The 23,978-nt window shown below is 40.5% G+C and overlaps 1 protein-coding gene and 1 long non-coding RNA gene across 4 annotated transcripts in view; both read right to left on the bottom strand.

Annotated features, from left to right (window-relative positions):
* LOC127935349 (uncharacterized) overlaps positions 1-23,978 on the bottom strand; it is a 159,897-nt gene that overhangs the window by 131,354 nt on the left and 4,565 nt on the right. The window contains exons 3-4 of the mRNA XM_052533146.1: positions 16,583-16,855; positions 16,198-16,443 (exon numbers count right to left, since the gene is read on the bottom strand). Coding sequence (XP_052389106.1) covers positions 16,198-16,443; positions 16,583-16,855 — 519 coding nt within the window. The remainder of the gene's footprint in view (positions 1-16,197; positions 16,444-16,582; positions 16,856-23,978) is intronic.
* LOC127935367 (uncharacterized) lies at positions 1,880-5,798 on the bottom strand. 3 transcript variants are annotated; one of them, XR_008148074.1, is made up of 4 exons: positions 5,000-5,198; positions 4,764-4,939; positions 4,495-4,584; positions 1,880-4,436 (listed from the first exon to the last, which is right to left on the bottom strand). It is a non-coding gene; the product is annotated as an uncharacterized LOC127935367 (long non-coding RNA). The 3 variants fall into 3 exon arrangements; XR_008148076.1 differs by lacking the exons at positions 4,764-4,939; positions 5,000-5,198 and adding an exon at positions 5,205-5,798; XR_008148075.1 differs by lacking the exon at positions 5,000-5,198 and having other exon boundaries at positions 4,764-4,991.

The following is a 23,978-nucleotide window of genomic DNA, read 5'->3' as shown; positions in this document are numbered from 1 at the left end:
CATGAATAAATTACACTTTCATGTAAGTGTTCTCCGCTAGGGAAGTCGTGACCTAATGGTTAGAGAGTTGGACTCCCAATCTAAAGGTGTCGGCAGAAATTGTGGGTGGGGTTAGTGCATGTACAGTTCTCTCTCCACCTTCAATACCACGACTTAGGTGCCCTTGAGCAAGGCATTGAACCCCCAACTGCTCCCCGGGCGCCGCAGCATAAATGGCTGCCCACTGCTCCGGGTGTTTGTTCACAGTGTGTGTGTACTTCGGATGGGTTAAATGCAGAGCACAAATTCTGAGTATGGGTCACCATACTTGGCTGAATGTCATGTCACTTTTTTTTTTTTTTTAAATAGAAAAATGTTAATAATATTACACTCTAAAAAATATTGTGTAGCTCAAAAAAAAAAAATCAACGCAACAGTTTGCATCAATATATTTGCGTTATGACAACTTCTAATAACATTACGTTCAGCAAACAAACTATATTTAGTTAGACAAATTACCTTTTACTCTTTAGACAGAGGTATTTTTAAGTACCCTAAACTCTATTTTTTAAGTTGAGTACTTGAAAAAATTAAGTTGTTCCAACATTTTTTTTTACATAAATTTTAAAATAAATTCAGTGTTATGTACTCAATTTCCATAATTATACATCCAAGTTTTCAAGTTCACAACCTATGAAAAATTAAGTTGCTTTAATTGTTTAGCATTTTTTTACTTCATGTTTTTGTTCATTCATTTAGTTGTTTGTAAGAAATTAATTAATTCAACAAAATATTTGTTAGTGAACTTTTTTTTATTTTTATTTTGAAATTGTTTATTTTACAAAATGTGTACTCCCCACAAATTATAAACAAACTGGCCCTACAGATCTGCCTTTAAAACATTTGTATGCTTCCTCAGTTATGCAATCACAATGAATAAATTCCAACACAGCAAAGTTATTGGCACTTACATGTTTTTCCACAGTGTCAAACAATCTGTAGAACTTTAAGTTTTAAAACTATTTCATCACAGTAAACCCCATTTTAAAACATCTAAGATTGCTACTGTCACAATGACATTCGTATATTAACCTCGTTTTTTTTAAGCAGTATGAAATATAACACAAAGATCAGCCTACAGTAGACAGCCTACAGTTTCAAAAACAAAACAAAAAAGTGAACAAAAATTCCCCTGGAACAAGTAGAGATTTCAGAAAATACTTTTCTTCAGATGCATTACTTTTGCACTGGGTTTCAGTCCATCACGTTCAAGAAACAGCTTCTGAAACACTTCACAGATACTGTATATTTAAGTTCCTTGGGGTAACTCAGATTCAGAGCATATATTATGCCCATCAGCAGAGCAGCACCTTGAGAAATCCATTCCATTCAGGATTTGAGGAGTCCATTCAGAAAGGTGGCCGTCTTGAGGTCAATATCTGCCTTCATTTTGCAAGCATCTTGTTTACTCTCGCTTATAAACTTTTTGTTGCTCTTTTTGTTGTGTTGTTTTTTATCCTCATTTGTAAGTCACTTTGGATAAAAGCATCTGCTAAATGAATACATTTAAATAAAAACTTATTCAACTCAAATAAACACCTGTATGATGCAGTATTAGAATTAGAATTTAATTTAGGGTCCTGAAACACCCTGAACACTGCACAGAGGTTAAGATGACCATTGCTACATAAATAAAAAATTGAAATTCATCCTATTTTGTTTTAATTTTCTCTTACTAATATATATAGTTACTGATGCTATGGACTGTGGGATTACTAACTGACTATTAACAAAAATCTGTCTCTACACCTCTTTTCTCTTTATTAAAAGTTGATCTAGACAAGTACATGATTGAATCAAATGTTTTGCAAATTCGTTCGAAAGACCTGATCTCAAATGATTTGCCAAACGCGTTTCGGAGTCCCGTTCTGAATCAAATGTTTTGTGAACGAATCTCAAGTTATTTTCCAGTGAAAGCATTATTGAGAAGTTGTCGTCATAGCACAAAGCCCCTCCCTCGATTTCAAGGTCTCTGCCACGTTGGAAGGATACCGGCGGCGAAACAGGATTGTTTACATGTTTTTAACTCTGTAGTAGAGGAGGTTCTCGCAATTCTGTACTGTTTTACCATGCAGTTACTGCTGCGCTAAAAACTGCTCCAGTACCTCACATGATACATATGGAAAACATAGGAACAATGGAATACAGTTTTTTGGTTACACCAAGCGCAAAACAGCGGTATTTGGAGAAGCTCTCAAGCGGCACAGAGACCTGGACCATTTACCTCCATGCACACATATGGACATTGGGAATTATATATATATATATATATATATATATTTTTTTTTTTTGGTTTAAGTTACTACACAATGCAGGAGTTTAAAAGCCACAAGTCTTTGGAAAGTTACAAGGCTTTATACTGTGGCTGGGACCATCTACAGCAGGTGATGAAAACAGTGTTGTACTGGACAAAGTAAGTTTATTCACATGCGTTTTAGTGTATTGTAATTACATTGCATTTAGACTGCACATCTTGACCAAAATGACAAAGTAATTAACTGTGACTGTTTCGTAAACACTAGATTGCATTGAGATGTTCAATGTATAGGATCGCTTCCAACATGTTTTGATGTAGGCTAAAGCTGTGTATGTTTAGTTATGATTTGATTTTAGCCCAATGACACATACTGTACCAGGTTTTTGTGTTGGGGGCTGCAAAGTGGACAAACCAGTTCTGGTGATTGCAAGTGTGATTGCAAGATGTAAATGTCCGGATAGATTAAAGCCATTAACAGCGTGAAAGCAAAGCAACAAACATTGTAAACAATATAATTCCCAATGTCCATATGTGTGCACTGAGGTAAATTGTTCAGGTCTCTGTGCCGCTGCAGGGAGCTGGCTGAGAGCTTCTCCAAACACAGCTGTTTTACGCTTGGTGTGAGCTTGTTCCTGTAAGGTCCCCTTTCTTTCGCCTTATGTTTTTGCATTGCTTTTCTTTCTCGTATTCGTAGATCCATCTTGATCTGTTCCGCCGACAAAATAAATGCGCAAAGATGAAAGCGCTCTGAAATGTTTAGTCGCGCCTCTGTGAAGTTCTGAAGGCATTGCCCCTGGCAACGGATAGCGTATCCTTCCATCAGGGCCGACCGGCTCAGACCCCTCCCAAATCAACCGAAATCGGCACGTGACTCCTCAATCTTGCGTTCATTCGCTTGCCGAAAAATGGCGGAGACCAAAAGTAATCAGATGTGTATAGTGTGCCTTTGTGTTCTAATAATAATAATAAAAAAAAACCGTACCTATTTATCATTACATAGTTTTCCCACCGATGAAAATAAAAAAAAATCGTTGGGCTATACAGCGAGAAAAGGCAGCGACAATTACTGTGAGGACAGGTAAGCACTTCACGGAGGATGAGGTCCGTGTCCAACCGGAGTACGGTCGATCTCGCACCGTGGGCTGTGTCTTCCAGTACAATACATTTAATCACGGACGAGGGAGAACTGAACAGACCGGGTATTTAAACACTCAGGAGGTGATGAGGGAACTATAAACAGGTGGGGATCAATCACTTAACCAAAACAAGAACAGGAAGACCAAAAAAGGAAAAAGAAAGTTCATAAACGTGACAACTGTGTTAACCTAACTGAGACTTGTTATAGCACTTATATATCATTGCTCTTTTTGTTTTTTTGATTGCTTCCACATGTCTTCATCTGTTAGTCGCTTTGGATAAAATTGTCTGCTAAATGAATAAATGTAAAATATAGTACATGGTAGCAGTTATGCTAACAGTCGAGCAGGTTAGTGAAGCTGTGTTTTTATACTTTTGCCATCACCCTTTTATACTGCTCTCTTTCTGGCTTAAAATCACACAAAATTAACAAAGACATTTAAAGTTATCAATAAAATCCACAACAATGTAGGAAATACGAGCAGTTGAACAAACACCTGTTGTACAAGCAGAATTCAAATGATTTTATAATGGTTTGTAGGTTATTTAACTTTGAATTGATGTTCTAAGTAACTGGTGTATTATTGCATAAATGTGATATTAACTCTCCAAATGAATGAGTTGTTTTTATTAAAGTGTAATGTTTAACACAAAATAATACATGTATTGTTGTTTGCTTTTTTAATTAAGTTCTCTTGCTGAGGCATGGGAAAAATAAAGGAGCTGGAAAAAACACCTGCTAGTGACGTCAGCATCATCTACACACCTGCAAGTGACATCAGCATCATCTACTCACCTGCTAGTGACATCAGCATCATCTACACACCTGCTAGTGGCATCAGCATCATCTACACACCTGCTAGTGACATCAGCATCATCTACACACCTGCTAGGTGACATCAGCATCATCTACACACCTGCTAGTGACATCATGCTCCTCCTCACCTGCTAGTGACATCAGCATCATCTACACACCTGCTAGTGACATCATGCTCCTCCTCACCTGCTAGTGACATCAGCATCATTTTCTCCCCTGCTAGTGACATCATGCTCCTCCTCACCTGCTAGTGACATCAGCATCATCTACACACCTGCTAGTGACATCAGCATCATCTACACACCTGCTAGTGACATCAGCATCATCTACACACCTGCTAGTGACATCAGCATCATCTACACACCGTCTAGTGACATCAGCATCATCTACACACCTGCTAGGTGACATCAGCATCATCTACACACCTGCTAGTGACATCATGCTCCTCCTCACCTGTTAGTGACATCAGCATTATCTACTCACCTGCTAGTGACATCAGCATCATCTACTCACCTGCTAGTGACATCATGCTCCTCCTCACCTGCTAGTGACATCAGCATCATTTTCTCCCCTGCTAGTGACATCATGCTCCTCCTCACCTGTTAGTGACATCAGCATCATCTACTCACCTGCTAGTGACATCAGCATCATCTACTCACCTGCTAGTGACATCAGCATCATCTACTCACCTGCTAGTGACATCAGCATCATCTACTCACCTGCTAGTGACATCAGCATAATCTACTCACCTGCTAGGTGACATCAGCATCATCTACTCACCTGCTATTGACATCATGCTCCTCCTCACCTGTTAGTGACATCAGCATCATCTACTCACCTGCTAGTGACATCATGCTCCTCCTCACCTGTTAGTGACATCAGCATCATCTACTCACCTGTTAGTGACATCATGCTCCTCCTCACCTGTTAGTGACATCAGCATCATCTACTCACCTGCTAGTGACATCAGCATCATCTACACACCTGCTAGTGACATCAGAATCATCTACACACCTGCTAGTGACATCAGCATCATCTACTCACCTGCTATTGACATCATGCTCCTCCTCACCTGTTAGTGACATCATGCTCCTCCTCACCTGTTATTGACATCAGCATCATCTACACACCTGCTAGTGACATCATGCTAAACCCCAGCAAAATATGCCTCCCCGATGGATTCGCCCGCGACACGAGTTACACAACAATCTTAAACCCACGTCCCGGCACAGCAGCTTTGGTAAGGAACTCAGCAGCAAAAACACGGAACACCCTCCTGCAACAACCAATACATCATACATTTATGATGCTTCTCTAATTACTAATGCCACACAGGTGTTCCTTTTCCCCAGCGCGTCATGGGAAAACAGGGAGGACGCTCTCAGTATTAACACTCCCCTTATTTAAGGATGAGCAGCTTACAAGTTCGCAAAACATTTGAATCAGATCGGGACTCCAAAGCGCCTTTCGCGAATAATTTGAGATCTGCTTCGGAGTTCAAAAACATCTGATTCAGATCGGGACTCCGAAGTGCGTTTCTCGAATCATTTGAGATCAGGTCTTTCGAGCGGATTTGCAAAACATTTGATTCTATCATGTACTTGTCTAGATCAACTTTTAATAAAGAGAAAAGAGGTTTAGAGACAGATTTTTGTTAATAGTCAGTTAGTAATCCCACAGTCTACTGTATAATATAGTAAGGGAAAATTAAAACAAAATAGGATGAGTTTCAATTTTTATTTTATTTTTGTAGCAATGGTCATCTTAACCTCTGTGCAGTGTTCAGGGTATTTCAGGACCCCAAATTAAATTATAATTCTAATACTGCATCATACAAGTGTTTATTTGAGTTGAATATTTCTATATTCATGTAAGGAAGCGAAGCCATAATTTGATAAGTTTACATTTACATTTAGCAACAACACAACAAAACCCTAATAAGCAAGAATAAACAAGATGCATGCAAAATGAAGGCAGATATTGTGTAACAGCAGCAGCAGAGATTATTAACCGTAAATAAAAACATTTAAAACTCTGATTCCTCGATTTAAAAAAAAATAAATAAAAATGTAGCAAAACATTAGATTCAGATGATATGTAGAACTCTCTGTGATTATCAGAGTCGGACTGTGTGTGTTGTTTTGTCCGGGGCTCGTGGCAGAATATTGAAAGATTAGTCTCACAGTTTAGTATGAATTTGCTGTTTAAAGATAATATTTCTACACATCACTGAGCTTCTCTCACCTGTGACTGTGATCAAGATTTCTCCTTCAGTGTCCAGAACTCTGTATGTTCCTGTGTCTCTGGCTGTAAAGTTACTAATGATCAGGTTTCTATCTCTGATGCTGATTCTTTGGCTCTGAACTCCATCACTTCTGCTCCAGACCTTCATCCACTCTGTGCTTCTTCTGCTCTGATGCTGCACTTTATCAGCTTCTGACAACAGAACATCTAACTTCAGCTGCTCACCCATGTTCACAGAGACCTTTGAAAAATGTATCTCCGATGTGTATGTGGTATTTCACCTTAATAAATATTACATTAATCATCAAATTGTGCTTCAAAATCTTGATTTTACACAACATATATATATATATATATATTTAACAGAGAGTCAAATCTTTAAAAATCTTTTTAAATAATAATATGGATCCAAAACAACTGGGTACACATTTATAAAAAAAAAAAAGTGTTTTATGGATTCTTCTTCTAGAAGTCATTTAAGACATGTATCTCAGCGATCTGATAACCAACATCCGGTTGTGTATGTGTGTGGAACCAACATCCAGCTGATGTCACAGTGAGAAGTTCTCATGCACAGAGGAAATGGGTTATTAAAACTGTTGCAAATGTTTTGTTTATATTTTAATTCCATGTTTTACATCGCTTATTGTAAAAACATAGCCTTGTTTTTCAGTATGTTATCTGATCTTCCTCCTCATCTTACTTGAGTCAACTGCACACAGGAAGTTTGGTAGTTGTGTCACCCCATGTGTGCTTCCGTCATAAGTCATCTTTAGCCTTCACTTCTCTTTGCTACAGGGGCTTGAAAAAAAAATATACCGCTGTGTAAATATACCGATATAAATTATACCGCTTCACTGAAAAACAATGATAGTAAATGTTTTTAAGGTAAGTGTTTGCAAACTATTTATTTGAGCTACATTTAAATGAATTTAGTTGAACTTAAAATACATTTAAATGTAGCTCAAATAAATTGATACATTTACAAAATTTTTAATGTTGAAGTTTTTTACTATAAAATTTACTAGAAAATGATTATCACTGTAAAAAAGAAGTGTGCTGTTAAATAACAGCAGGTTACTACAATGAAGAAAAAACAATAACTAATATTTATCTAATTTTTCTTCTGTATATTTTTTAACTTAACTTGCAATATCAATCTAAAATCTTGATGGAAAATTAAGTTTTGTGATATACAGACATATAAAAAATGAATACAATAATTATATACATTTAAACACAGTAACTCAAACTGTCTACTTATCTCAGGAAACATAAGTCTCTATCCTGAATCAACACCCAGAGAAACAGTTTCCGGTCAGACACTTCTTCCAACTAAACTTGAAACTGAAGTGTATGATGTTAGGGTTAGGATATAATCAATCAACATTTGATTCTCAACAATGGTGACACAATATTCAGCTAATCTGTGCAACATGCATTACAACATTACTCTTTTTATTGTCACCATTGTTGAGGTTCATGTATTGATTTATCATGACTTTGTGTGTCAGCAGGAATTGCTATTATATGTAAGGATTTTTGATAAAGTAAACTATATTTAAATCGCTTTGTATTCTGTGCATCGTAAACCCTGGTTGCTAGATACTATGTATATCAGTTGTATTAAACTCTGAACGCTGAAACTAACAACAAAATAACATTTCTCCTTTGACCCTGCAGATCAGTCATGTGACCCATGCAGCTCTAACAGCTGATCTGAGATCAGATTCTCACGATCATGAAGCTGTCAGAGAGAAAAGAGATTCGTTCTGAATCCAGAACTCTGTATGTTCCTGCTTCTCTGTCCTCAAACTGTGAGACAGTCATGTTTCCATCAGTGTGAGTCAGTGGATTGCTCCAGACTCCATCTTTTCTCCTCCACACCTCCTTCCACTCGCTCCTGATGCTGCACTTTATCAGCTTCTGACAACAGAACATCTAACTTCAGCTGCTCACCCATGTTCACACACACCTCATCTGAGGAGAAACACAGACAATCATTATTATGATGGAGTCACTCAATCAAGACCCTAAACATACTGATCTGAATATTAAAAAGTTAATTTGTTAATGAGACATCCTGCTGCCTCTGCACTAATGTTACACTAACATTTCACGTCACAAGAAAATCACCAATCACTGAACGTGTCAATCATATGGCCCCATGAAATCCCTTTTATTTTCCCCCAAATTCTATTTTATTTTTTTCCAAATTCCGTTTTTTCCATTTTAATATTTTTGGATTACATTTTTTTCTGTTTTAATTTCTCAACTCCTTTTTAATAGTTACATTTAATTGTATTAATAAAAAAGAATGTCTAATTAATTAAAATCATAACACTTCTACATTTTCACAACAATTTATTAAATGTTTAACAAAAATTACATGTTTATGGCCCTATGAAATGTTTTTTTTTTTTCGTCACCATAATGTTTTATTGTTACCCAATTCGGTTTTAGCATGTCTAATTATTTAAATGCATAAAACAACTTAATTTTTGTTTTCTTAAAATAGCCTTATGAATTCCAAAACATGGAAGAAATGTTGTGTGATTATTCCTTAAATAATGTTTGTTTCATTTTAGTAGTAGTATGCTATGTACATTTTGCTGAACAATAGTAATACATTTCCAGCAAATACCATGAATACATTTACAGTTCTGTGTATGTGATGTGACGCTAGTTTTACTCAAATCAAACGGTCAAATGCTCATGAAGTGACTCTTAGAACAGTTCTGGAGATGTTGTTCATGTGTTTTCATCCTCATTGAGTGAAACAGCAGACGCTGAAATCACAGCTGATCCCGTCCGCATTTTCTGTATCACGGAAATCATAGGGCCTTCAATCATATGTAACACCCTCAAGGGCCAAATAAAACAGAAAAAAAAAAATCTATCAGATCTATCACCAAAGACAGTAAGTCGTAGAAATAAAGTTGTAGTTCTTTATTAAACAATACCATAAAATTATTCAGGACATGAACTGATTCAGCTGACAGGGGGTACAGTTTCTTAAATTGTCCAACTAGGAATACCAAGAAACCTGAACTACCTATACAGGAAACACTTCACTGAATTCTGGGAAAACCTCAGCAAACCCCCATACACCCTTCACTACAAACCAGAGGCAAACAGTTCTAAAATGTAATACAATAACCATATAACTATCATTACAAACTTATACTCCCATGATGCATTAATGGATTCAAATACCCTCAATTAAAAACAATAATTAAATCTATACTGGTGCTGGTAACTGCATCAGTACAATAAAAACATCCCTTGTAATAGTACACCACAAAATACAGGCTTACCTTCAATTGAGAGAAAGAGCTACACCACAGGACACCCAGCCTCACACGGCTACTAGCCAAATGGATAACTGGTGCTACAAGGACCTTGGCTGCCTTTCCATATTGCCTGTCCTTTAAATTTGGCAACCCTATCAGCAATCTGCAATGGGATTGGTGGTTGCTCCCCAATCACCCCTCCCCTTCTCCTGCTTACCTTGCTACAGTCTTCCCCCTACAATTTTGGTCTTTGCCCCAAGGACAAAAAACGAAATCCTACTGTTCTTCACCAATATTTGGCTGCCCTACAATCAGAGGACATGGCAATCTGTTAGGGTTAGAATGATGGCCAGCCGAAACCTTAGCAGACCATTGCAGAGGAACAGAACTTTGCAATGCCCCTACCTCCCAACATTCCCTGGCCTCATTAGAGCCAGGAGGAGAAGGCATCAACTCATCTGACTGGACAAGATGGTCTAAACTACCCTCAAAGAGAAACACCCAAGACTCCCCAGCCGTCTCCTCTTCAAACGACGAGCCAGAGACGGAGCCCTCCGGATCCAATACCATTGGAGAGTCAGGCATTTCAATACTTGGTCTACCTATAGCCTTCCTTAACTCATCCCGATGTACGGTTCTGACTGGAACGTCTCCAGATACCAGCGTCACTGCGTAGACTGTCCAGAGGGACCTCGAATGACCCTATAAAGGCCAGGATCCCAAAAATCCTTAATTTTGTTTCTCCCCTTTACATGATTCCTCAAGTGCACAAGCTGCCCCTCTTCTGAACCTGTATCATTTACTTTCTCATTATATCATTGGTTCCACTTCTCTACTTTAGCCTGCACTTGCTGCTTCACATCATCATGGGCTACTCTCAAACTTTCTTGATGGTCCTGCACCCAATCCTCTGTGGGACTAAAACTACCCTCTTCGCTCCTTCCCAACAAAAAAAATCCACTGCGAGTCTCGGATCACACCCAAACATCAAATAATAAGAAGTCATGAAGGCAACATGATGGGCAGTGGAATTATAAGCATGAGTAACTTGTGAGAGATGACGAGGCCAATACTTTTTTTGTTCTTGTAGCAACGTTCTCAAAAGGTCATGCAGGGTACGATTAAATAGTTTCCCTGGGGGTGGTAGGGAGTGGCTCTACTTTTTTTTTTACCCCATAGATTTTACATAACTGCTGAACCACCATACTCTAAAACTTTCTCCCTTCATCAGAATGAATTCGACTTGGAGGTCTGAAACGATGGGACCAATGTTGTACCAACATCTGGGCCACTGTACTAGCTCTTTGGTCTCTAGTAGCCACAGCCTGAATAATACTTTGAAAAAACATCGGTAAAAACAAGAATATTTTCACGGCAGTCACTGGCTGGCTCTAAAATTGTGAAATCTATAGCCAGGATCTCATGAGGGAGGGAGGGTTGAATTGTACCCTGAAAAGACCGAATCTTTGGTTGAACTGCCTTACTTAAAATACATCTTTCACATTGTTGACACCACTGCTCCACTCTCTTTCTGAGTTTAACATCATGCTCCTGAGAAAGTACGGCTCCCAGCCCTCTGTGACTGGTATCTACCAATACAAAATGCTTGGTGAACTCCACATAGGCCAAGACTGGAGCCATAATCAAACAATGTTTAATGGACTCAAAGGCATGCTCACAGGTCTCATTCCATACTGATCCTAATGGGACCTGAGGCATCTTACCCTTCCTTTTAGGTCCACTCAGCCTACTCACCAATTGATGCAAAGGGGTAGCCAGTGAAACAAAACCCTAATCAAAATGACGGTAGTACCCTGCAAACCCAAGAAACGATCTTAATTCTTAATTCTGCTAAATGCACCGGACGCATCCACTCCCGTACAGCCTCCAACTTACCAGGATCAGTAGCCAATCCCTCAGCAGACACCACATGTCCCAAGTACTTAACCTGTTTTTGAAAAAAAAAATGACACTTGGATAACTTAACTTCTAACTCTTGTTGTTGGAGTCGGGAGAACACCTTTTCCAACCTCTCCAGATGTTGACTAACAGATTACATCATCCAGATAAAGCAACACAGAATGATACCGCTGGCCTCCGAACATACGCTCCATTAAACGTTGAAATGTGCCATGTGAATTACAAAGACCAAAGGGCATTCAATTAATTTCAAAGGAACCAAAAGGTTTACAAAAAGCCATCTTGAATTTATCTTTCTCTGCCACTGGCACCTGGTTGTACCAGCTGGCCAGGTCAAGAGTGGAGAACCACCTTGCCCCTGATAATGCATCAAATGACTCCTCGATTCGAGGGAGGGGTAGGCATTCTTTTGAGTTTTAGCATTTAGTCAAGTCAAGTCACCTTAATTTATATAGCGCTTTAAACAAAATACATTGCGTATTGCGTACAAAGCAACTGAACAACATTCATTAGCAAAACAGTGTGTCAAAAAACCTTGGGAGAAACCAGTCTCAGTTGGGGGACCAGTTCTCCTCTGACCAGATGAAACCAGTAGTTTAATTCCAGGCTGCAGCAAAGTCAGATTGTGCAGAAGAATCATCTGTTTCCTGTGGTCTTGTCCTGGTGCTCCTCTGAGACAAGGTCTTTACAGGGGATCTGTATCTGGGCTCTAGTTGTCCTGATCTCCGCTGTCTTTCAGGGATGTAGAAGTCCTTTCTAGGTGCTGATCCAGCATCTGGTCTGGATACGTACTGGATCCGGGTGACTGCAGTGACCCTCTGATCTGGATACAGACTGGATCTGGTGTCTACGGTGACCTCGGAACAAGAGAGAAACAGACTAATATTAGCGAAGATGCCATTCTTCTAATGATGTAGCAAGTACATCAGGTGGTATGGGAAGTGTTCCCGGTTCCGGTTTACCTAATTAATGCAGCCTAAAAATCCTTTAACGGATTTGGATATTAAAAGCATATTAGTATGTTATGTGTAAGCCAGGTTAAAGAGATGGGTCTTTAATCTAGATGTAAACTGCCTAAAAAGTGTGTCTGCCTCCCGAACAATGTTAGGTAGGTTATTCCAGAGTTTAAGTGCCAAATAGGAAAACGATCTGCCGCCCGCAGTTGATTTTGATATTCTAGGTATTACCAAATTGAGTTTTGAGAACGTAGCGGACGTAGAGGTTTATAATGTAAAAGGAGCTCATTCAAATACTGAGGTGCTAAACCGTTCAGGGCTTTATAAGTAATAAGCAATATTTTAAAATCTATATGATGTTTGATAGGGAGCCAGTGCATTGTTGACTTCCTGGTTCTAGTAAGAACTCTTGCTGCTGCATTTTGGACTAGCTGTCATTTGTTTACTAAGCGTGCAGAACAACCAACCAATAAAGCATTACAATAATCTAACCTTGAGGTCATAAATGCATGGATTAACATTCCTGCATTTAGTTGCCTATAGTACCCCCATGATGCATTAATGGACCCACAGCTACTAGCCAAATGGACACACAGCTACTAGCCAAATGGATAACTGGTGCTACAAGAACCTCGGCTGCCTTTCCATATTGCCTGTCCTTAAAATTTGTCCACCCTATCAGCAATCTGCAATGGGATTGGTAGTTGCTCCCCAATAACTTCTCCTGCTTACCTTGCTACACATATATAAATTTAAAGGGGGGGTGAAATGCTATTTCATGCATACTGAGTTTTTTTACACTGTTAAAGAGTTGGATTCCCATGCTAAACATGGACAAAGTTTCAAAAATTAAGTTGTACGTTTGAAGGAGTATTTCTGTTCCAAAATGTCACAAAAGGAGTGTGTTTTTGGTTGCCAGGACAAGACAACCCTGCACAGATTACCAAAGAAAAAACAGCATTAAGGGACCAGTGGATGGAGTTTATTTTTACAGAGCATCAACGGAGTTGTGCAAGTATTTTTGTTTGTTCCCTGCATTTCGAAGATGCTTGTTTTACAAACAAGGCCCAGTTTGACGCCGGATTTGCGTATCGTTTATTTCTTAAGGGTGATGCAATCCCAACGAAAAAGGGTCATGATTGTGTGTTGGAACCGCAGGCGGGGAGTAAAACTGCTTAAAATATCTCTGCCTCCTTGTTAGTGCGTCCGCCTCCGATGCCGGAGACCCGGGTTCGAGCCCCGCTCAGAGCGAGTCGTTGCTGCTGCTGCTCTCGTTCAGTTTCAGCCTCGGGATCTGATTCTGGATCATAAATAAACGGCTGAATCTGACTGTTAGCCATGGTTTGTTTTGGTTGGTTTTGTCCTCACGGTATCACAGCTTCCAAACACTCTCAAGGCAAAAGCCTACTCGCGCTCGTGATTCTTTTGCTCCGCCCACACGTCACGCCTCCAGTCTGTCGTGTTTTTCCGGGAAAAATCAGTACAGACTATCATTCTCTTATGAATATAATAAAACTAAAGACGTTTTGAAGTTTTGAAGGATGCAGTACTACTCTATAGGTACTCAAGATTAGCAGGATATTGAGTGAAAACAAGCATTTCACCCCCCCTTTAAAGATAATATTGACATACAGTAATAATCATGAAATATTTTGATTGGGTCTCGAGTGGACTCAGGAAAAAGTCCGATTCCTAGAATGTTCGAGTCCGAGTCAACAGAGAGTCCATGACAAGACCGAGACCATTGAAATACGGTCTCGAGACCGAGTCCAAGACCGAGTCTGAGTCCGAGGACGAACACATTAATACAGCCATAAAATACTGATCTGAGAGATCAAACACTACATAACTCGCACAATACAGTCCTTACAGGATCTTTACGGGTTGTGTGTGAAAGAACGCACATCACTGGCAGTGAAAGTGCACAATCTAGCAACCCGGGAACAATTGGCGAAACACTTTACCCGTGTATTTGTCGGAATGGCAGTTTGAAAGGGGCTTATGGGTAAGGTAGGGTGGAGGATACCCATTATGTTTCTCCTGTTTAAAGGTTAGTTAGGGAGTGAGGGAAGTTATATGTATTTTTTGTTGTTTTTTTATAGGTAATTTAGTATTTCCCCTCTTTTAGTATTTTTTTTTTTTTAGGATTTTCTTTGTTTGGGCCCTCCTTCTGAGGTAATATTTCTTTGTATTTACAGTTATTTTTGTATTAATGTTATATTTTCTTTTGAACCCCCATTGAGTAAATTAAAAGGCGTCCAGGCCAGTTTAAAACTTAAAATCTGTGGTTGGTTGTGATTTATTGGTACCCGCAGAGCTGGAAATCCTCAGTCTCTCCATAATCGTTTGTCGTTCCCATTTACCCTTAGACTAAAGGGGAGAACGTAACACTTAGCATTATTAGCAGGTTAGCAGGCAACTCTTTTCCACAAATAAACACCACTATTGGTATTATAACACAAAAACACACAAGCTTTATATGCAAAAGGATTAAAACTTACGTTGTAAAAGTTCTGCATGAGTTTTATATTCTGTCAGAGCTTTCAGAGAGAAAATGGTCGAGTCTCAAGGTGTTTCCTCTGCTGGTTATTAACAGAACATTACTTTTATTGTGAAGGAATCTCTTGTCTCTCGACAGCTCCAGGATGTTGTGAATCTGATCTCAGATCAGCTGTTAGAACTGCACGGATCACGTGACTGATCTCAAACATCTAGACTAGTCCTGGACTAAAGTGTAAGTCTGAGCTGTTTCAGCTGAAAGAAACTTACACTGAACTGATCTTAAAATATATCAGTGCCTTTGTTTTCAAAACATACATAGAAATACATAGAAATGACAGAACAATCAGGAGATCAGTTACTCTGTTATACTGTGAGGATCATATTCATATTCTGCTGATCTCAGAGTGAACGATCAGTGATAATCAACATGAAGCTGATCATCTTTATCTCTGATGATCTCAGATAATTCTAACTGCTTTCTACTAGACTTCATCTCTTAATAATGTCAGCTCACACATCATATATTTTAACCACACATATCTCTCCGGCAGCTGTTATATGTGACAGAGTCGTCTCGGCACTGAAGACACATCACAAGTAACCAGTGGATCTCAGGTGTTCAGTGAAGATCATTATAGTTTCTCCAGTTCCTGTGTGTTCTCTGTATTCTCCTGAACCTGTGTGTGATCTCTGTGCTGACGTCTCCATATGATGACAGAAATCACAATCACAGCCAGAATCAGCAAACACACGACAACTGACACAATCCAGTTCTCTACAGATGGAAGAGAGGAAGATGGAAAGAGAGCATATTTATTATATATTATCATTATTAAACTCATTGTTTGAGGATTTTCTTACTGTGTTGTTCAGTGTCGTCCAGTTTTTCCGGTGATTCTGTACCTGATTCTGTTGAAAGGTAAGTGACACAGTTCAACATCAATATTTCTGTTAATGTTCAGATCATGATGAATAAACCTCAGCTGTCCAAATGCTTTATAAGTAATATTTCCTCATATCTGAGTTTCTCACCTCTGACTGTGACTGTGATCAAGATTTCTCCTTCAGTGTCCAGAACTCTGTATGTTCCTGCATCACTGTCCAGAAATGATTTAATGGTCAGGTTTCCATCATCATTATTCATTCGGTCGCTCTGAACCCCGTGATCTCTCGTCCAAACCTCCTTCCACTCTCCACTAGAGTTTGTCTTCACTTTATCAGCATCAGACACCAGAACAGACATCTTTAGCTCCTCGCCTGTTTTCACAGAAATCTCATCTGAGGAGAAACAGAAAGACATTAATCATTATTATAATGCTGTCAATCAATCAAAGCCATAAACACAGATTTATGATTGGTGACCAAATGTAATAATTTAAAGAAGCAGATGCTGATGTTTGATCAGTTTAGTCTTCACCATGAATATGAAGTTGGTACTTCAGCTCTGTCTGATCATTATTGTAATAGATTCTCAAAGTGTATTTCCCAGCGTCACTGAAGATCAGATTCTTGATGACGACGTCACAGTTTCCTTCTTTAAACACTCGTCCACTACATTCTTCAGTCTCACACACATCTATTTTTTCTACCTCACTGAATAAATCAATGTGACCAATATTACGGTCCTCATATTGACATGGCAAGATGACGTTTCCTCTCTTTTCTCCTGACACAGGTTTAGATGTGTTTCCTGCAAATACAGACCGTATAATATTTAGTCAACTGTATTTTCTTCTGCTGCAGATATTTCATCTCAGTGCAAGTGGATTCATCAGCTGTGAACTGATGGAGGAGTTTCTCTAATATTTAAGATCAGATATGAATGTAAATATTAAAAGGTCCCGTTCTTCGTGATCCCATGTTTTAAGCTTTAGTTAGTGTAGCATCTATAAGTGCTGCAATTATAAATCAGAATATTGGACCAGTATCAGAAGGTTCTAGTTTGACTCAAGGAGGAAAAGGTAAAGTTCAATGATACACAGAGTCAAGGCTGCAGTGCAATTGTGAATTGTATTACATATAGAACAACAAGTATTTACAATATTTACACGTGCACATAGGAAGTATCCAGTTCAAATTGATTAATGAACATACAAAAATTCAGCATTTGGTAAAGCATAATAACAAAACAAAAAAAGTGCATAAAGCCACAGCAGTTCACAACACACAGCCCTCAAGACAGGCAGAGTCCAAGGGGTCCATAATAGAACAGTTCATAAGCTCAGTATCGATGTATAGAGAATCCCCAAAAGGTGTGTGCAAATGTCTCTAAGGGTGTGTGTGCAGGTGTATCAATTAAAAGCTGCAGCACCTCGTACCACGCCGATAGATGAATGCATCCCAAAGCATCAGTTTTTGGGCCTAGTGGCTCGCCATCAATTGCACAGAACCTAGCCTGTACAAAACAGGACCAATTAATACATCACTCTGGTTCCAAGCATCTCAACTATTAATCACCATAACCATAATACAATAGAGTCATCATATTATCATAATCTCAATTAATTTGTTCCATGTACATTCATCAAATTAAATACTGCATATAGCAATATAAACAATTTAACAATCAACAAGAGTACTCTTATAAATAGACAATATAAATACATATCATCAAAATGCATTTCAGAATCAAAAAGGGTAGTTGACAGCTTCATAGTACAACAATATTAAGCTTAATGTATAACTCCGTTAAATAGGCACTACACAGTCAGACTCCGTATAATTAAAGTACAGCCAGTGCCAGCACCGGCTATCCGATCCATATACACATACAATACACTATTAGCACTGTATAACAATGACAACTCACCAGTTCCTGTGTCATTAAGTCACTCAACAGCAGTCAAAAAGATAAGGGCAATCTAAAAGGTTGACATGCATAATTTAAACCAGGAGTTAAATTAATGAAATGTTTTACAGACTAAACGCCCACCTGCAGCAGCTCAACACACCAGCTCCCGCACACACACACCAAACAACAGCGCGCGGCCATATTTAAAGGGAAATGACGCAACAATCGGTTTCAAGTCTCGCTACACCGCACGAAGTCTCGCGACACCCCGCGAACACAGAGGGGAACCGCAAATAAGGAGAATACACCTGGCAAGACAGCTGGGTTACACCCTCCCCCCCTAAATCATGCACGTCCCCGTTGCATAGAAACTGCAACTATTATGGTCTAGGGATGGAGTCAGTTGCTGGAGCTTGACTAAGAGCCTCTGTATAAACATTAGCCAAACTATGAAAAAGGGTTTGCACGACTGAAATTAACGGGTTGCCCAATACTGCATATTGAAGTCATTGAAGGGGTTGACGCTGCCGACCTGAACGCCTGGGTACTACATCAGATCCAACTATATCACTGGGGGCAGTAGCAGAACTATGAACATCAAAACCCACAATTGACTCAGATTGGACTGGCTCACGATCTTCAGCCTCAGGCTCCAGAAGCACTTCAGCTTCAGGCACATTAACAATTATCTCTTCTTGACATAACTGGGTCTTCACCAATAATTGGCCAAGACTCTTCAGCTTCAGGTAAGTGGGTTTCAAATGAAACTGCAAGTGAAGGTCCTGTTGGTGGACTTTGTGGTAATGGTAAAACAGAATCAGTGTCACTTGGGGCTGTCAGTGAGGCAGACCCCACAATGTCATGGATCATTGCATCATGTTCACCTCCACTCGCTCTTTCCACACTAAACTTCATTGGAATCTGGGGAAAACTCCCAAAGATGGTAAGTTCAGCATCCGCAGTATCCCCATCCTCAAAGAAATCAACTTGGTCAGTATGGTTGCGACTCTGGCTACCAGTATGGGGTTTTTGAGAAATAAGATCTTCTGAGAAATCCTCTGTAACCGAAGCTGATAAGAAGCCACAGGGCAAGAGCAGATCACGATGGAGCGTACGGGTAGGTCCCTCCCTAGTCTCTGGTCTCACAATGTAAACTGGAAGATCCCTGCACGTTTTACAACCACATACACCTCTTGTTCCCACTTATCTTCGAGCTTGTGTTTTCCTCGGATTCTAACATTCCAAACAAGGACTCGGTCCCCAAAATCCAAGCTTGCAGGTTTTACACATTGATCGAACCGACTTTTGTTCCTTTTAGCTGACTTCTGAGCATTCTGGCATGTAAGCTTATAGCTCTCCTCGAGACGTGATCTTAAATCCACAGTTATACGCATGGACGAGGTTTACCGTACTCCCTCCACTTAGCCTTCTGCTTGTTCTCGAGAGTTCCCAGCATGTTTAACTATGTCCGGTTAAAGCGCTCAACAGGGTTACCCCTGGGATGGTATGGAGTGGTCTGAGTTTTCTTGATGCCAGCTACATCGCAGAGTTCTTCAATCAGCTTAGACTCAAAGTCTGGACCTTGGTCAGAATGTAACCGTTCTGGAATGCCATAGCAAACCATAAAATCGTTCCACAGACACTTTGCCACAGTTTTAGCCTTCTGGTTTCAGTTGGAATAGCGACTGCAAATTTAGTGAAGTAATCAGTGAGCACTAAGATGTTCTTAGTGTTGCTGCTGTCCGGCTTAAGCGTTAGAAAATCCATACATACTAATTCCAAAGGACGACTGGTTTGAATATTTACTAAAGGAGCTGCCTTATCAGGAGGAGTCTTACGTCTTATACAATGACCACAGGTCTTAATAAAGTTCTCGACATAAGTAGCCATTTTTGGCCAAAAGAATCGCTGCCGCACCAAATCCAGAGTTCGCTCTATACCCATGTGCCCCATGTCACTATGGAGATTCTTCAACACTACGGAACGCAACACTGGAGGCAGAACAAGCTGAAGGGTAAGTTTATCTTCGTTCTTTCTTCTCCTGTATAAAAGTCCATCTTCCAGCTCCAACCGATTCCACTCCCGTAACAACAATGGAAGCTCAGAAAGTTCCTCTCTGACAGTGGAAGAAACCTTTTCCCCTGTCTCAAGCTGGTAAATGACTTCTCGAATTGCTGGATCAGCACACTGCTCTTCTCTTAAGTCAGCATGGTTAAAAGGAGAAATGACAGGAAGGCCATGTGACTCTTCCTCAGCAAAACAGTTAGGAATAATATTAGCATGGACAGAAAGAGACTCAACTAAGGTCACATCAGATTGAGTATAATCAGCAGGATGGCATGATCTAACAAGGCTGCTCTGACATATAAACCACAATGTCGGGGTCAACTTCGACAGCTTCACCAGGGTCACACAGTTGCTCTGCTAGGTGGTTCACAAGGTCCCATTCTTCACAGCTTGAAGCCTTATTGGACACTTCATTGTAACGTCTAGACAGAGCATCGGCATCAAAGTTGTGTCTGCCAGCTCGGTACTGCATCTTGAAGGAATAAGTTGATAATGCAGCTAGCCACCGGTGACCAGGGGAAGTCGTGGCCTAATGGTTAGAGGGTTGGACTCCCAATCGAAGGGTTGTGAGTTCTAGTCTCGGGCCAGACGGAATTGTGGTTGGGGTTAGTACTTGGCTGAATGTCACTTCACTTTACTTCACTTGTGGCATCCATTTTGCTGAGGTCAAAACGTACGTAAGAGGATTGTTGTCTGTAACAACTGTAAAGTTAGCACCATAAAGATAATCATGGAATTTCTCTGTAACACTCCATTTTAAGGCCAGAAACTCAAGTTTGTGTGCCGGATATCGAGACTCACTCTGAGATAGGCCTCGGCTGGCATAAGCAATTACCCGGAGTTGATGATCCTGTTCTTGGTATAGAACGGCTCCCAATCCAATTATGCTAGCAATGATGTGAAGGATGTAAGGCAACTTCGGGTTGGGCGAACCCAAGGACAGGAGCAGATGTTAGCTTAGAAATTGTGTCAAAAGCAGCCTGACAATCAAGCGTCCATCTCTCCCCAAATGACTGCTTTGGATCCAAGAACTTTCCAGCAGGCCTTTTATCTTTGATAGACTGACGAAGGGGTGCATAGCCTCTCGTAAGGACATTAAGGGGTTTTACTATGGTGGCGTAATTTTTGATGAACCTCCGATAATATCCTGCAAATCCTAGAAAAGACCGTAGTTCTAAGATTTCGGGGGACTGGCCAGGATTTGAGAGCAGATATTTTTTCAGGGTCCGTTTCAACCCCCCTCTCAGATACAACATGTCCAAGGTAATGTACACTGGACTGGAAAAATTTTCATTTTTCAGGAGACAGCTTCAAGCCAAATTCCTTCAGGCGGGTAAGTACTCTGAATAGGCACTTCTCATGCTCCTCTAAGGTGTCAGAAAAAATAATGATGTCATCTAGAAATACAAGGACTTCCTTGAGATTCAGGTCACCCATACACTTCTCCATAAGTCTTTGGAATGTACTTGGAGCATTCGTAACACCTTGCGGCATCCGATTCCCAGAACCCCAACGGTGTCACAAATGCAGTTTTAGCCTCATCAGCTTCACTCATTTGAATCTGGTAATATCCAGATTTTAGATCCAGAACCATAAACCATCTGGAGCCCGTTAATGCTGAAAACGACTCTTCAAGGTTCGGCAGGGCATAGGTGTCTTTCACAGTTTGTAAATTTAATTTACGATAGTCAATGCACAACCTAACATCACCATTCTGCTTCCGGACCACCACAACTGGGTAGGCAAATGATGACTCAGACTCTCGGATGATGTCAGCTTCAAGCAGATCCCGCAAATGGCTTCAAACAGCTTCAATGTCATGGGGATGGATCGGCCTAGCTCTAAGCTTTTAAAGAAGTTTCATCGTGGAGCTTGATATTGTGTTTTACCTGGTCTGTACAGCCGAAATCAATATCATGGTGAGAAAACACTTCAGGCATTTGGTTGAGCTTAGATGTTACTCGCTCCTTCCATTCAGGTGGGATAACCGATTCACCAAAATTTAACTCCAAAGCACTTCTTTGGGAACATTCTGGAACCAGAGGAGTGTTTACAGTGTGCTGAGCCAGGATGATAGGTGACGAACCAATATCAGCAATTACTGTCATTGGCGGAATAAGAATATCCTGTTCAGACTCATTCATAACGAGAACAGGAACCTTATAGGGAGCATGAGTTGGGAATGTGATGACACAACTCTGGACACATAGCCCGCCCGGGAGGGGGATATAGGGTGTTCAATCACAGCCCATTGAACTGTAGTTGGACTGTCTATTCTGGCAGAGCCTTCTAGAACAATGGTTTGACCAGAAGGGATCAGTACTGATGTCTGACTTAACAACTTCACGGATCCTACTCGACCCAGCTGGCTTTGTTGGTGCTTCAGTTGTAGGAGCTTTAAGACTGCACAGTACCCTTGAGCCGTAGGTTGAAAATTAGAGATATCACTGCTGGTATATCGCTCATATAAAGGCTCCAGAGTATTCATGCCAATAAGCACCACTGAAAAACCCTCAGGATGACCATCGGGTACAATCAAGGCAAGAGTCTGTACATCAAATTCCTCTCCCAAGAACTCTTTATGAAAACCTATGGTCATCTCTACATACCCCTGGTATGGTACTGACTGACCGGCAGCACCTTCTACCTGGAGTAAGTCGTAAAGTGGCTTCACAGGGTGATCACTGAGACTCTGATTGTCCAAAGAGACTGGAATCGTGGTGACCTGTGAACCTGTATCCAAAAGGCAAGGGTAGTTCTGTCCAGCAATTTGGACAACTGCAGAACATTTTGAACCCACCAAACCCTTTGGAAGTTGTATGGTTACATTCTTTATCTTGGACTGTGACAATTCTGCACACTTGACAATCTTTTTTTCCTTAGGACAGATTTGGTCCCCTCTGGCCCCTGTCTGTCCCACAACAGGGACCGAACTTAGTTTAAATGGGCGGAGTTGGAAGAGTTTTGTTGGTTGCTATTGAACTGTTTCTTTTTACGAGCAACCAGGGTAGAATTTGGTTCATTCTCACACTGGGGACAGATGTAACCATCCTCACCACACCGAAAGCTATAACCAGGTTTTGCCGGAGTAATTGGGGAGCGACGAGGCTGCTGATTAGTGGGCCTGGCATGTGGCTTAATATAGGTGGAAGTCTTTAGAATAGGGCTGGTCCTTGACGGCCTGGCCGTTAGCATGGCTAACTGTCGCTGGACGTCAGCTGGTTGTTGAGCCAGTTGCAGGGTGATGTTAACCAAAGCGGTAACTGCAGTCCCATCTTCAGGGTTAACACAAGCAAACTGGGCATGAGATGTAGCTTTCTGTCGTGTAGACCCGAGATATTGCTTCATTCGCTGAGCTTTTGCTGCTTCTCGGTCCTCTTCAGTGCGCAAGAGGAGCAGCAGTTCAGCAAAAGTGGGTGGACATATCTTCTTTTGTTTTAGCTGGAGCTCAGCAATCAAAGAATTGTCCCAGCATCCACGACAAAACTGGTTCAACAAATGCCGATTTACTTCAGACCCTATGACTCCACCCCTTTTCATGGCAAAATTCAGGACAACCTGGAGCCGTTGGAGGTAGGCAGACGGTTTCTCGCCGTTATCCTGAAATGTATCCATGAATCTAGCAAACAGATCGTCCCCATCTTGAACAGTAGCATATGCAAAGTCAAGAGTGTCTAGATACACTATAGGTAACGTGCTAGTACTCAATTGCTTTATCATGTCTGCTGCTGGAGGAAGGAGGTTTTCCACTATCCTCCTAGAGCGATGGAGGTCGGACACAGATGGATCCTTCTACAAAAGTTCTACCCCCGACAGCCAGGCGTCATAGTCAGCCTCATGAGTGGGTCTGGGAACCCGACCTGAGAAAACTCTGAGCCTCTGATGATGTACTGCACTCTCCTCATTCTTCACAATGTGCTCTACTACATAGCGCTGAACCTCAGGTGGATGGACA

Source organism: Carassius gibelio, chromosome A19, assembly GCF_023724105.1.
Source record: "Carassius gibelio isolate Cgi1373 ecotype wild population from Czech Republic chromosome A19, carGib1.2-hapl.c, whole genome shotgun sequence".
Classification (NCBI taxonomy): Eukaryota; Metazoa; Chordata; class Actinopteri; order Cypriniformes; family Cyprinidae; genus Carassius; species Carassius gibelio.
The sequence above is the reverse complement of the archived record's forward strand: the minus strand, read 5'-3'. Positions and strand labels throughout refer to the sequence as shown.